The sequence below is a fragment of the Clupea harengus genome, chromosome 13 (genome assembly GCF_900700415.2).
Source record: "Clupea harengus chromosome 13, Ch_v2.0.2, whole genome shotgun sequence".
NCBI classification, from domain to species: domain Eukaryota; kingdom Metazoa; phylum Chordata; class Actinopteri; order Clupeiformes; family Clupeidae; genus Clupea; species Clupea harengus.
The window spans coordinates 4,348,548-4,363,824 of NC_045164.1; the positions used below are offsets into that span (position 1 = coordinate 4,348,548).

At 39.7% G+C, this 15,277-nt stretch overlaps 1 protein-coding gene across 5 annotated transcripts in view; it reads left to right on the plus strand.

Moving 5' to 3' along the window:
• adgrb3 (adhesion G protein-coupled receptor B3) overlaps positions 1-15,277 on the plus strand; it is a 143,574-nt gene that overhangs the window by 2,356 nt on the left and 125,941 nt on the right. For all 5 annotated transcript variants that reach the window (XM_031578853.2, XM_012816972.3, XM_031578851.2 and 2 more), the window contains exon 2: positions 1,842-2,610. In XM_031578853.2, coding sequence (XP_031434713.1) covers positions 1,857-2,610 — 754 coding nt within the window. In that variant the 5' untranslated portion in view covers positions 1,842-1,856. The remainder of the gene's footprint in view (positions 1-1,841; positions 2,611-15,277) is intronic.

Sequence of the window (15,277 nt, forward strand, 5' to 3'; positions counted from 1 at the left end):
TCATTATTATTATTATCATCATCATGGAGACAGACAGCCCGGGACATAGTAAATGAAAAATATAATGGACATGATCTAAACCGCGCTGTCTGTCATAGACGCATTTTAAATCAAAGTTACATGTTGAAGGAGGTACCAGTTGTTTGGAAAGAATGTGCTATATGAAACCTATATGTCTTTTATTGTTGCCATATAACCCGTTACACCTCGGTTAATGTGAAGTTAAGAGGGGATTTTCGGTTTTATGAAAAATATGGAAAAATGAGTTTTGGCGCCGTCTGTGTGTGATCAAATCTCAGTCTAAAGCCATATTTGATTATGTCGATCCTTATAATTGTTCTCAAACTTGGATTTGAACAAGCTACAGCATGTTCATTTTAGACCTCTGAATATAAACCCCATCTACTCTTCATTTGCCTATCGGACTGGACATTGCTGCATGTCATGAATAGCGGTAGCCTATTTAATCCATTCCGTGAGAGGAATAAGGCGATAAAGCTTCTGATGTAGTCGCCGAAGTGAGCGGTTAAAGAGTCCTTTCGTCCTGTAGAAACTGGTCCCACACAAAAGACTAGGCGCAGTCTGCATCAAAATATCGTTCGTTATATTTTCCCTATGAAAGCAAATACTTCAGAGAAATGTTCATGCGTAAAATGCCCAATCCCCAGTTTTAGGGAATCTGCCGATTCTCTAGACACCATCTTTTCACTACAATTCAACGCCTCCACACCGCTGTGACACCGCATACAGCTGCATTGCCTACAGGATTAATGCAATCAGGACATCGACTAGCATTTTTCCCCTGCTGAATCCCCCCCCCCCTTCCTCTTGATGTGTAGTTGATGGAGCTAGCCCGACTGTATGAGACTGGCAAATTACAGAAGTAACGAGTGTCACAAGCGAAATTTAGATTAGACGAGAGGGACTGTTTGGAGACTAAAGCCAAACAGGCATAAGAAGGCAACTGACGGCTTTGACCTCGAGTCTTTCTGTAACAGAAGATGTCTTGTTTGCGTTGTGTTTTATTAGTCGCCTATACTTTTATTAGACCAACCACTGTTGAATCGCACAGCAGCCAAGGCTATGACGTGTTCAAAGTCTTGCTTGACGTCGGTCCATGTTTGGCATACAAACATTATACCACGATAGTTTATGAAAGTGGTTTAGGCAAAATTCTCCCCTAGTCAATCTGAGGAAGGTGATATAGCAGCCAAAGTCAAAATGATGTATTGCTTTTTAAATAGCATCTGCGGTCAGAGATTGAGGGGTAACGTGGCGAAATACCTATCTGTTGTTGGTGAAAAGATGTTGTGGCACTTTCAACATGAATTGTACGATACCCTATTTATCCCTGCATATATACTGTATGTTATAAATGCTTTCTTTAAAATCGTTGATTGGCTACATTTGCTATGGTGCCAAAAAACAAAGGCCAGTTTTTAGAGGCTAATATTTTACCATACCTTAATCCACACACACGAGAAGCACATTACATTTTAATGTTTCGATGATTTGATAAGGGGAATCATGAACTGCTTCCATCTCTCTTAGAGGGAGTTGCTAAAAAATATTATCTGAAATTTATAGAGACCACAAGGTGGCAATGTTTATCCGAAGTGTGTTTGATTCACAGTGAAAGAATGAAAAAAAAAATGGATAATGATAGCAAACCATTATTAAAAAAATGTATCATTGAAGAGAGAACAAAATGCAAAATATAAATCAATGTCAAAATAGGACTCACATGGATTTTAGTCATCTGGTATGTAGTTCAGTCTAATATTTGACTGCATGTTATTTGTTTCTTATGTGCCTTTTTTTCTTGTGCTCGTCTCTCGCAGGCCAAATGACATAGGATGAAGGCTATTCGTAACCTGTTGATTTATATATTTTCCACCTATCTGCTGGTTATGTTTGGATTAACTGGTGCCCAAGACTTCTGGTGTTCCACTTTGGTGAAAGGAGTCATTTATGGATCTTTTTCGGTGAATGAGATGTTTCCGAAGAACTATACAAACTGTACTTGGACGTTGGAAAACCCTGACCCTACCAAATACAGCATCTACCTTAAACTTTATAAACGAGACTTGAGCTGCTCAGAATTCTCCTTGTTGGCTTATCAATTTGATCATTACTCCCACGAGAAGATTAACGAGTTATTGCGGAGCAACGAATCTATCGTCTACCTTTGTGATTCTAAGCATATCTATGTATTTTTGCAGTACGATAAGAATTTCGTGCAGCTTCGGCGGGTTTTTCCTTTCGATTACAACGGATTGACACCGAAGAAAACGGAAGAAGATCTGAAGTCGGTGGTGGAGTTTTTGGTTTTGAACAAGGCGAGCCCAAGCCAGTTTGGTTGCCAGGTGTTATGTACGTGGTTGGAAAACTGCTTGAAAGGAGAGAAGGGGACTGTGGAAACTTGTGGAATGGTTTATACAAAATGTACCTGTCCTCAGCATTTAGGCGACGGAGATTCCGACAATATGCTAATGCTCAACAATGTGGTCTTGCCTTTAAATCCCCAAACGGAGGGATGCCTCACCCCACAATTGCGAACTGCGCAGGTGTGCAACCTTAGCGCAGAAGTGAAACGGCCTCTAAAGGAGGGTGAGTACACAGCAGTTGTTGGTGGAGCTAACATAACATTCATACCGATTGATGTGGTGTATATTAACGACGCACGTAATATATGGATATCCCCTCTTGTACCCTCTCCCCTCCCGGTTAAAGCATGGCTAGGTTGTTGTCCTTGAGAAGACTGAGCCAATCAAAGAGGATGAATGACAAACGTCAATTCCATCGAAATATTGATTTACTGTTACTAATTATTCACAGGAATTACCTACCACACTACCTTAAACAGCAAATGTTGAAATTATCTCTGTTACAGACAAAATTACATATTTCAGTGATCAGTGCAATGTGAAAAGGTAAATCAAAGCAGGTTGTTTTCCCAAGGACAGCTTTCCCATACTGTGGGTAAAATGACAGCCAGCAGTGTTCATATCCTTAACAAATAAAAACAAAATGGGCCAGCAGATTAAAATTAATATAGTTGGCACTGTCCATCGAGTCCTACCAGTTTTATTTTCTGTGTATGAATGCATTTTAATTGAAGCTTCACTAATTACCTGGTGTAAGCACATAATCTCCATCAGCATATGGGGTTTTCTGACGGTGAATAGACTGACTCAGCCAGTGCAGGGCCTCATTTCCTGCCATAATGTACAGAAAATCTTTAGCATGTCCATGCCAGCGACAGTGTGCCAACCCTACTGCAGATGAGGAGGCAGGGGAGAGAAGCGGCAGATTTGAGATAACAACCATAAAACTCCCACCTCCACCTTGTAGCTCTACATCATTTAACAATGAGATGACTGTGTATTGTAGTTTTAGGGGGGGGGGGGGGGTATAGTCATGTTATCAGCAGTGTCCCACAGCTCAGTGGTAGATATGCTGATAGAGAGTATATATTATGTCTAGTCCTTTTGTGAAGGTAGTTTGATTGCTCAGACACTCAACTGGGAAATGGAAATTGACTTGAGAGTTGAAAAAATAGCAGGGAAAACAATGACTGAAATGAATCGTGAGTCATATTCTCATGTTTTTTGTGTAGGACTTCCTCCAGTTTTAGTGAACTAGTATCAGAGTATCAGGCACAGTCGTGGAAAACCTGGAAAAGTCCATTTTTGAGGCCTAGAAAAGTCATGAAATTCAGTAAATTCATGGAAAAGTCATGAAATTGGATTCTGTCGTATGTAGGTGTAATGAAAATAATTGTGCTATTGTTCCATGGATAATGTTTCATTGTGCAAATTTCTGCAGCATGCAGGTTATGTCAATTCAAGTTTCCACTTGAAATGACATCGCCCAACTAGCCTATTAGAAAATGAATGGAAAAGGTTGTTGTCTAATTTTCATTCAATAATTCGGCCCCACCTTTTGAGTGAAGTACATTATTTTGTGTACTTGAAGGTTGCGAAAGGTCATCTAAATTTCATTAAAGGTCCTTGAAAAGTCATAGAAAAGTTTTGAAATGTCAATGAAAATGGGTGGGAACCCTTTAGTATGTGTACACAGGAATATATTTCTATTTTTTTGTTTTCAAGAAATGTTTTGCTCTTTTAAAAAGTGTATTGCGCCATGTAACATGTTGACTGCCAGGCCCATGTGAAAGTATTGTCTCTGTGGCTCGAAAGATTTACATTTCCCCCTTGCCAGTAGAGAGAGTGTGGCTTGATGATGCACAGAGGTCCTGGTTCATGATGATAATCACTTGATCTAAGACCAGGAAACAGAATTCTCTTCACGGCAGTGGAAGTGAGGATGAGAGGACACAGGTGTGGCAAAATCAGGATGTGTAATGACAAATGAAATTTGTCCTTACACAGTTGAGAAAAAAGTAATACATCAAGAGATTTTAAAACAAAGAAGTAACCCCTAGTGGCATCCACTTTCTCCCCCCCCCCTCTAGGGAACGAGTGCCATCTTAGATCAGAGGAGATGGATAGGTAGACTATTATGGAGGCTAGCTTGCGCCTCAACAAGCTTCTTTGCAGATCCTGAACATGTAAATGAGGAGACCCATTTTTTTCCTCCTTTTCCCTCTGATAGTGTTAATGTTTGCACAGCATTAGGCATAGAATGAAGTTGTAGCTCACTGGTTCCTAATTGTAAGTGCGAGGCAAACATCTGCCTCCATTTCCCCTTGGTATCCACCGAGAGTGATATCATTTAGGTGGAACGGTGAGTTGTCCTCCTCACTGAGAAAGCAGCAGTGAAGTGTAAATTGCGCCTTTAATAACATATACCCCCCCTTGCATCTGGAGTCATGTATTTAAAATGCTTTTTGTGCTAAAGTAGCTTGCATTTGGTATAATTTTGTCCCACAAATTAATCATTATGTATTTAGTTATCAGCATGTTAATAATAGCATACATGCACAGACTTATTTATCTATTCACTCATTTATTTATTTACAGAGGATGGTCCACATAGCTTCTATTTATAGTCTGTGTTATGTGTGTGTGTGTGTGTGTGTGTGTGTGTGTGTGTGTGTGTGTGTGTGTGTGTATGCGTGTGTGTGTGTGTGTTAGTGATCGAGTGAGTGAGAAAAAGAGAGAGTCAGTTTGTGTGTGTATGCACGTGTGTGTGTATGGGGGGGGGAAAGAGTCTAAATCCTTTTTCATCTGGATAACCGGTAGATCACGACAGGATTTAAAGGAGAGTACCACGTCCTGTTTTATCACATTAGCCGCTCAGCTCTCTCTCTCTCTCTGCCCCGAAGAAGAATCAGGCATCAGTATGTGTTGCTCCAACATTTCCCAAGATAGCCCAATGGGATGGAGTTGCTTTGATCTGCTGATCAAATACAATGTCAAAGGGTCAACAATAGGGGTATACGAACATTTCGTTACGTTTTGTGATACTGGATCCATTCTCAAAAACATTGTATACATTTTTAAAGAATCTCTCAAGCACTTATTTATTTTTTACTGATATCAGCAAATGTTAATTCCTTTTCCCAGATAGCACAAAAAGTAGTGCTCGATTTTATGCATATGGTGGTGTGTTCTTTATGCTATGACAGTGTTCCTAAAATTTGATAAAACAAATTTCAATATATCACCTTGCTTACCTTGCTTATTATATATAGGTTTATATACTGTATGTATCGTATCGCATCTCCAAATTATTGCCAATACAACACAGCCCTAATCAACAAACCATCTAATGGTCTCTCTCTTTGATGTACCACTGAAAGCTTGATTTGGTGGTAGGGGAACCACTGTAGCTTGAGCTACATCTTCGGGGAAAATTCTCTTTCAAGATTTATTTTTTGAAGGCCGGCTAGGTCTACATTGATGCACATTGTAAATCTAGGAGTAACCTCTGCTTTTCTGGATAATTAACCCCTTCACTATTCTCTGTCAGAGGGCATCCCTTTGAGATTTTTGGAAAACTTGATATTGACCTTCTTCACAATGGTCCTCTGAACCTCATCTCTCACTGTCACAACCCCCTGAAGAACTCCAGCCTCCAGCTGCAGATACTGAGGCGAAATAGCGTAGAAGAAGGGCGACACGAGGCAGAGATCTCAATTTAGAAGTGATTCCTGTGCTCCTTACACTGCACAGATCCAGGAATGCTGTTTTTTTTAACACACACACACACACACACAACTATTGAGATTGATGGTTAGAACTACGCTTTCGAGAAACACCAAATCGCTGAGCGACAGTTTTAACGACCAGGATTGCAACGTGGTTAGACAACAACGCTTTCTAGAAACACACCTCGGTAACGAATCATTTACGAAACAGTCCAACAGCAAGGCATGTTGGGAGGCTACACAACAGCCTCTCACCCAGAAGGTCTACTAGCCCACCCCCAGTACGCTACAGTACTTACTACTACTACTAACCTACTACTGAAGGATAACCTTGGATGCATGCAGACATGCTCTTTGACAGTTTTATTCTGTTCATCATCAGCTTGAGCTCCATTCACTGACCATACAGCCTTGAAATGACTTATTTGCTCCATCATAGGTTTATAGTTCACTGTGTGGCATGTAGAGATAGATATACATTAATGACATCCACAAATTACAGCACTAAAGCACCTTAGTATGAAGGGAGTGATGGTACTAAATATAAAATGGACTGTTAGTCTAATGTAGAATGCGAGCCTGAAAATGGATGTACTTGTATTATATTCATAGTCAAGCAGACTGGACAAATCTTATCCACTCAGTGGCTTTGTCGAACTCTGTAGAACCATTGTGGTTCTTCGGTCATGGATTGTGGAACGATCTAGCACTTTTATAGCCCATTTCTCAATTTTAAGCCATACTGACACTTCATATGGAATTAGATTCAGCTTCGCCAAATTGTCCCACTTACATTAGTCACAAATGAATCTGGCTCAAGCAAATGGGAAACATCTTGAGGCATTGTCTCATATGACACTCTGCGCAAGTCTGCCATTGGCTATTACAGGTTTATATATTTATATTTTCGTCGTCCCCAGCCCCCAGAACTCACCAGATGCTGCTTTTGAGAAAATAAGGCCTCACGTATTTCATTATGTGAGAAGTATTATGTCACCCAGTCTCTGCTTGACTGTGCTTCAGGGCCTGTGCGAGGCCTGAGTAATGTCGAAGACTGGCACTAATAAAGTGAAATAGACCAACACACTGTCCACTGAGCCATTCGTCTGATATGAACCAGGAATGTCCATCCCCTGTCAAACCCAGTGGATGTGTGAGCATTAGCAATGTTACTTGTAATGTATCTGTACTCTTCTTCACAAAGTAGAGAGTCTTTTAGAAATATATAAACATGAGCCAGGAGCTTCAGTATATAATTTAAGTACTTGCCGATTTTAGAGTAGAATTTGGTATATGGTGTCCTGCCTAGGCTGTAATACTGCCAAGACCCACCAAGGAGTTTAAGAATGACATGGATCTTCAGCCATATATATCATAGGCAATGCCATTAGTAATCTTAATTCTTCTATTCAAGTGACGTGAATGGAATAGTTCGGATTTAAGCCAGTCTTCCACATTCAAGGATCGATGTTTGTATGTTATAGAGAACAATAGTACTCTTTGGTGATTCTTTAGTAATAAATTACCAATTTGACCTTCTACAATCATTCCATACACAATAGCCATACCAAGGGCAAGAGTAACAGAGGCTCAGTTTGTGCTATGAAGCAATTCTTCGTTCTCAATCACGTGACGTGAAAATCTCTGCCATGTTGGAGGACAACCTGGCCTTAGCAACCGATGCGTTACTTTGATTTCATCGTAACACTGACCATAAAGTGATTTATGTTTAATCATCAGAGTGCAGTTTATCGAGAATTTTGATTAAGATTGGAGTTTGATGCTTGATATAAGTTGAACACAAAAAAACAACTAGCTAATCGAAGAGAGCTGCTGCATTTGCTAACAAACGGAGGTGGAGGTCAGTTGGAGAGAGCTTGGGGTTAGGCCAACAATTAATTAGCTTGGTCTTAATGGCATCGATCAAGGATTATCAACAAACATTACAGGTCAAAGCCAAAGAACTTGATATTAATATGATTAGCCTTGTTGATGGGTTGGATCCTTACCAAATTACAAAGAACAAATGGACCACAGAAATTGAAGAGAACCCTTGTGTAACGTATCCTGATATTTTCACTCTGAAGTCCTTACTCTGCTGATGTTCTGAGGAATTACAAAAGTCGACAAGACTACAATCAATTCTTGAGGCCTACATGACCAACATGGTTTATGCAAGGGGAAGGATATGATGTCTTTATTTTATGTTATTCTTTGTTTCTCTTGGTAGAAGGATCTCAAAAAGTTAGTGGGTAAAAGATATACTGAGCCATTTTTTATCGCATTTTTCCTATGAAAAATGTTATAGACTTCTGGAAATCGGAGGGGTATATACCACTCTATCGTTCATATCCACTTTCCTCCGACATTCTCTTGGTCTGCTCTCCAAGATGGCTGAGAACTTTTGGCAGGCGAAAGAATGATTTGTTTTTCCCCTATCAGCACGATTTGAGCAGCCACTAACAGCCCAAAACTCAAATCATGAGACCGATTTGAAACTCGTAAGATTGAATTAAAATATGATTTTACGGAGCGAAAAAAAATGGAACTAACATGTGGTAAGCTGCTTAATCATGCAGCTAGGTTGTACTCCAACATGACCGCAATATGCAAATCACGTGATCTGTGATGTGTATTAACAATAAAGAATATGCGCTGCGATTGTGTCCATGAAGTCATCGTAACCACTCTGAGTAACTCAACATGATAAAAAAAGAGATCTTGATATGGCAAATGCTGCAGACCTAAGAGGCTGAAGATGCGCGCGAGTCTCCTTTAATATGGCAGCAGCTGCCATAAAGAGTCCCAGCGCTGCAGCACGACTGCATGGCGTGGCCTTTTATTCACTTTGGATCTGAGTCAAGTCACTCAGTAGTCACCCTTCATTATGCTCAGCCCTATTGTTCACTGCTCTCGCTGGCCATTTTAGCTCCAGTCCCCAGGAACGGGAGAGCTGCCTAAATGTGTGTATGTTTTGCACTTTTTTGGTCCGTAAAAGTCAAATGGCGCCACTTAATTATACACAAATAAAAGGACTGTCTGGGACATAATTTCAATGCCAATCTGACCTTCAAGTCTTGGGGACAGTAGGGAAATGTTCATATGAACATATGTCAAATTGATCTTACAACTAGATTACAAGTGCGAGTAGATGAACAGAAATGAACAAACATGTGATCCTATATTGGGCATTTAGCTATCGTCGTTTATTTTCTAGTGCAATGACAAGCGAAGTTAGAAATTAAAATAGTGTTGGTAAAGTCACTGGTGATGTTGCACCTGTTAAACAAGACTGTTTCTGAAATTCCCTGAAGGGTCACACATACTGACCCCTTGAAATAGCAATAGGCCTACATATGGACATTTGGATTAGTATACTAGTTAAAGAGTGGTTGCTGAAATATATATTCAATGTAATATATTCAACTGAGCAATCAGGAGGAACACTGAACAGACACTAAATTTAACACAGATAAAAGGACTTTCTGGGCCATAATTTCACTGCCAATCTGACCCTCAAGTCTTGGGGATGGTAGGGAAATGTTCATATGACGTATGTGTTGCAAATGAAATGATATGGAAGACAAATATACATTTCTACTTTCTTTTTTTGGCAAATCATTCTTTCTAAAATATATATACAGTATATATTTATCCATATATTTGTGTCACATCAGACATAGTAATAAAAACACATAAATACCAGCACTTTTAAATGTCGCACCACAATTTCCAAGCACAAAATCTCCAAGTGCACCGTGATTTGATGTCCATAGAGGTGTGTGACATACAGCTGTCACACACTTTTGACAGCTTCTCCTGTGCATGGGCTGCCTTACATGTGCGCACAAAAGAGGTGGCGGCATTTACAAAGAGCCTGTGCAGCTGTGTTCATTCAGCACTGCCATACATCCCATTTCAACTTCAAAGCAGATTCACTGGCGGTGACAACAGGGCACCACATGAGAAATTAACAGGCTGATAAAATGGGTCCCAATTCTCTTTGCATTATGTCAGGTTCCGATCTTTTCTTTCTACGGTAATGTGCCTAAATTACGTTCAGTTTAAGATTGCATCCTTTATGTGTAAGCACATTGAATACCTCTTTACATATTAATGGTATGGCGAGGGAGTTTTTTCATTTATTGTTTTTGCATTTGGCTTTTCAGTGTATGAATGTGAAGCAAACTAAAATGAGATACCTGTGTAAAGCTTCGGCTTCTAGTGCTTTATGTGGGCGAAAACTCATTTCTTTAAGGGCCTCTCACTGTTGGTATTTTATATCAAAAACACACACACCACAGTGCAATGCTAGCACAGGCTCATGCATCATTTATGGAGCAAGTAAAAGAATAAACAGATTATAGACACTGCACCAAAACACTCTTTTCATGCCTTTGACAGCTGAATGGATACGTTTTGATTACAGCCTACAGTTCCCTTTAATGGCCCAGTCAACTGGTTAAAACAACACTCGGTTTCACTTTGTGGATGACAATGCATTATTAATAACTTTTCAGCTCGGAGTTCATCATGATACCATCACTGTACCAATCTAAAGAGCAAACATGTTTAACAGACATGATTAAAATTCCTATGAAGGGACCTATGGAAGGACACTATGTTATTGGTCACGATGCATGATTGTGGCTTGTCTAACACCCCGAGTTTTGTGCATAGTACTGTGACCTGCTATCGCAAGAATAGATGTGTGTTGGTAGAGTTCATCAGAGCTCTGTTTATAACACAGCACCTAAATCACAGTCCCTCATGTGTAAACGGAAGGTGCTATTACCACTGGCCATATAAAGCGTTGCTGGCCATTCAAATGCTAAGGTAAACTGCTGCATTGACAGATTCTTCCATAATGCTGCTCTGTTGTTGGCATTATCTTGACTAATGTGTTTCACAGGAATAAATCCTCAAGATCAGAGGACAGCATGTAAAGATTGTTCCTACAATACCTTGCCATGCCATGGTGAAATATTAACGGAAATATTCATGGGCTTTGGAAATGGTGTGTGTTGTGGGTTTACATATTATTAGTCTGTTGTTGGATGGTTTGAACTCCATAAATTTGTTTCGGCAGTAAAATAAAAATCATGAGGCTTTCTGAACCACGCACCATAGTTTTATCTGTTTGAAATATAAAAAATTGAAGGTTCCCTGTGTGCTGAATGAAGCTCACACTGCATTATTTAAAAATGGTGATAAATTCATCATAAATATTCATTTGGCATTATTTATCTAAAATATAAGTAATGAGCCCTCTTCTTGGAGGACTTTAATCCTCTTGTGTCTCTTGGGGTGTTGTGGAATCGTCTTAACACAGTTAGACGTTAGAGTAGGCAGTCTGTTTGGTCAGCAATTGGACAGAGAAAGCCTTTGATTTTACTATTCATTTTTTTCTTTTTTTTGAAAGCCTTGTTTATCTTATAAGATTCATAAACTCAAGGTCTGTCGGTTGATCAGAAGCATACCCAGAGTTTGCAGTAGTAGCCTTTGCTTCTCTGTAGTCTAAGCTAACATTTTCACAGCCTTTGAATGAAGCTCGTCACTTTACAAGTATTGTTTTATGATCAGCATTCCATCTGAGTGGCTGACATTTGCAAGGTCAAGGCCTACAAAAAGTGTTTAATGAAAGTTAACACCCAGAGCTTAACTTGTTTTAACATGCAATTTACAGATAATTTGAACAGGTTTTGACTTTGTATGAACTGGTTTTCACAATTTTCTTTTCTTCAATGCCCAAATTAAAAGTTTTCTAGACATTCATTCTCATTGTAAATTAAATTGTTACAATTCAGTATGTCCTATATAGTTCAGTATCTTCTAGAGGGTTACTGAGCAGGGCTTTCTCTCCCGTTCAGCATTGAGCCTCTTGCTAGCCTGCAGCCCAGCAAATACGTCATTCATGCAGCATCACATACACTCCCCTATTACCCGCTTATTAATTGTCCCTAGACGTAGAAGATTGTCCCCAGGGATGACTTACTTAAGCCCTGCAATGCATCGCAGGACCTTGTCCAGTTATATCACAAGGCAAGCTCACATAAGTACACTATTGAGGTTTGATGTAAAAATATGCTGGCATAACCTAAAATGGTATTATTATCAACCTGTTCAATTATACCAGAAGTTGTAAAGTAAAAGATAACCACAGGGCCTCTGCCAGGACTGTAGATATATATGGGTGTACTGAACATGATGGCCCAAAAGTTTGATCATTTAGATTTGTGTGTGTATCTTGTGTGTTTGTTCTTTCGCTGTTTTATTATGTTTATAGGCAAGAACCTTATTATACAGCATATACAGTATTGTCACTGAATGTAATGTTATACACAGTGGAAGCCTGTTCACTTTAATTCACCTGTGCATAGACCAAAATGGTTTTGTGCAAGTGCAAATAGGAAACAACCTAATTAACTTGTGCCCAGTGTTTGTAAGCATGGCACACATAATGAGTTTTCTTTTTGTTTTGATTTGACCTAAAAATGACCTTTGAGGCAATTACACTCACTTAGGGGAGCACTGAATACATTTTGGCAGGATATTTTCAGTGGCCTCCACAGTATGCTCTAAACCCTTTGTCTGACAGCTCAATACAACAGTGATGACATCTTGCAAGCATTAATAAGAACTTAGGTCACCTACAATAACACAATCTTCATGTTCAGGCTAAAAGTTTAGCTTAGTGCTAAATACATATTTCCTGCTTTTGACAGTGATATACTGTTCACAGAGTGAATGATAAGTACTGGTTTACAACTGTATAAGGTGCACCTTTATGTTCACACACAATTTTATGCAACCATATATCATTTTCAGTCTACCATCCATATATCTGGTTCCTGAAAGATCATGGTGTATACTGTACTTATTTTCATTTCATTTTCATAGAAGGTGGACTTAAAACGTTCCCAGATAACTTTTTCTTCAGTCTGCCTTTCATGTAGTTGCGTATTTCAATTCAAATGTAACTGGGTCCTTAAACAGAAAAAGTGCCGATGCATGTGCAAGCCTATTTTCTTTGACTTCAAAAAGGCTGAAATATGAATATGGCCGTCACAAGTAATGAGTCTCTGAGGATGAACTGGCTTGTTCCAAACCCCTTTGTAAGCCATTTAAACTTGTTTATAACCAGCCTATGTGTAATGCAAAACCACAAATAGCTACCAATCAATTAAATTCCTCTACTGTTGTTTGAAGAATAACAACAACATCAATTTATTTCTTAGCTGTGACTGTTCTTCTTTTTCAGTCCTTGTGCTAGAAGGGAGTCCTTGACGTTTTCTTAAAGCAGACCAATTAGCCATGGCAACATTGTGTCGCAACGTTTGGATACCGAATTGATTCACATAATATGAAGTCCATTATAAGGTTTGGGAGGCTTGCTATTTCAGATTAATGCAATCTGGTGAGTTACTGAGCCTCTTGGTACAGTGGACTGTCATTTGTAAGACACATGGACGATCAAAAGAAGAATGGAACTAGTGTCCTTACACTCAGGTTAAGCATTAATTCATTACTTTTCTCTTCTAATGACAACTCTAGGGACAGTTGACTGCGGGATGCTGCGTTGTGTTCGTAAGATATTTTTGTGATCCCAAAATAGTGGAGCTGCTTACACGTTGTTCCTTTGTCAGCGTAACTGGCAGCCAAACGCAGCCCCTCAGGTGCCCTTTGAGTGCGTTTTCCAGACTAAAATGTCAGCTGCCATGTCCTATGACCCACCAGTGACTAGCAGGTTGAAAAGTGGATGAAAATCCATTGTGGCCTAAAGACAACAAACATGCCCAACAATGTCTGGATTTATTTGTGGCTTAAATTTGAAATGTTCCATTTAGTTCCTTTTTATGTTAATGAATATTACAGGACCTAGATCTCTCTCTCTCTCTCTCTCTCTCTCTCTCTCTCTCTCTCGCTCTCTCTCTCTCTCTCTCTCTCTTTCCCTCTCTTTCTTTCTCTACCAACTATACCCCACATCCAAGGTTCTGTTCAGGCCTGTGAAATACATATAGATGTATTCATTCTAGTCTCAATGTCCATACTTCTTTAGATCAAACCCGCGGTCTAGATGGCCGTTGCAGCATTTCGGTATCGCTATGGCGATGCTTGTCATTGGATGGCAATTACAGTCCACAGAATGCATTTGCATTAACATCCACCCAGAAACCTTGGCAAATGAAACTGTCACTCACAGATACTGTTTATGTCACCAAAGTGGACGGGAAAGCCAATCGAGTCCCGGGAGGGGCCCGCTGGTGTAACTGCTGCTGATTGATATTCCCCCACTGATGTGAGAGAAGTGCCCATCACGCAAACATCATTCCAACTACTCAGAAAAGTTACACTGGTCTTCTCGGTGTGGAAGATTGCTGAATGAAATTTTGATGACATGCCAAATTTGAACGAAATAAGCAGATGATAGATATTAGCATGCACGTCATCGCCATCGCTGTTTGCATTCCTCGAAGGCTACTCACAGATTGGGTTTCGGCTGTATGAGATTAAGTCACAGTCTGTAGTTAGAGTCTTTATGCCGTTTAGGTTCCAACCAGCAGTGCAACTAGTAGAAAACGAGAGCTCATCCGTCTGCTGTTTCATACTGTGGCTTATAGTACCTTTAGCTTTGTATACCATTAAGTATAACCTGTGCCTACTTCATACAGTGTCATTATAATGTGATATCTGTTTTGCAATGCATCGTAGACATGGGGAAATGTAGCGTAAACATGGGAAGTGTTTAAGTGTCTCGGGGTAATTTACTATGGCATTGCTGGGGCAAAAGTAGGTGAACACCTGTAATTGCCTCACCCCAAAAAGTCCCTTTTCATACACTGCCTGTATATCAGCCTCTATATTGTTTTGGTACCTAGCAGTTTTCTCCGGCAAATATCACACCCTCCCCTGTAGTTACAACACCTCACACATTGATTTTTCTGATACAAATGTTAGTAGTTGTCAGAGAAATTGAGATATTAGATTTCAGTCCAGTTTTATCTGCTTTTGGTATTAAACAGTCAGGCAATCTTCACATCACAGTTTATCACACGTTTGATTGTCTAGGCAATCTTTGTGCTGTTGCTTCCTGAAGTGAAGAGCATCTGTTCTTCATAGCACTTGAGCAAGTAATAGTATTCAATGAGAGGCCATCGAGTT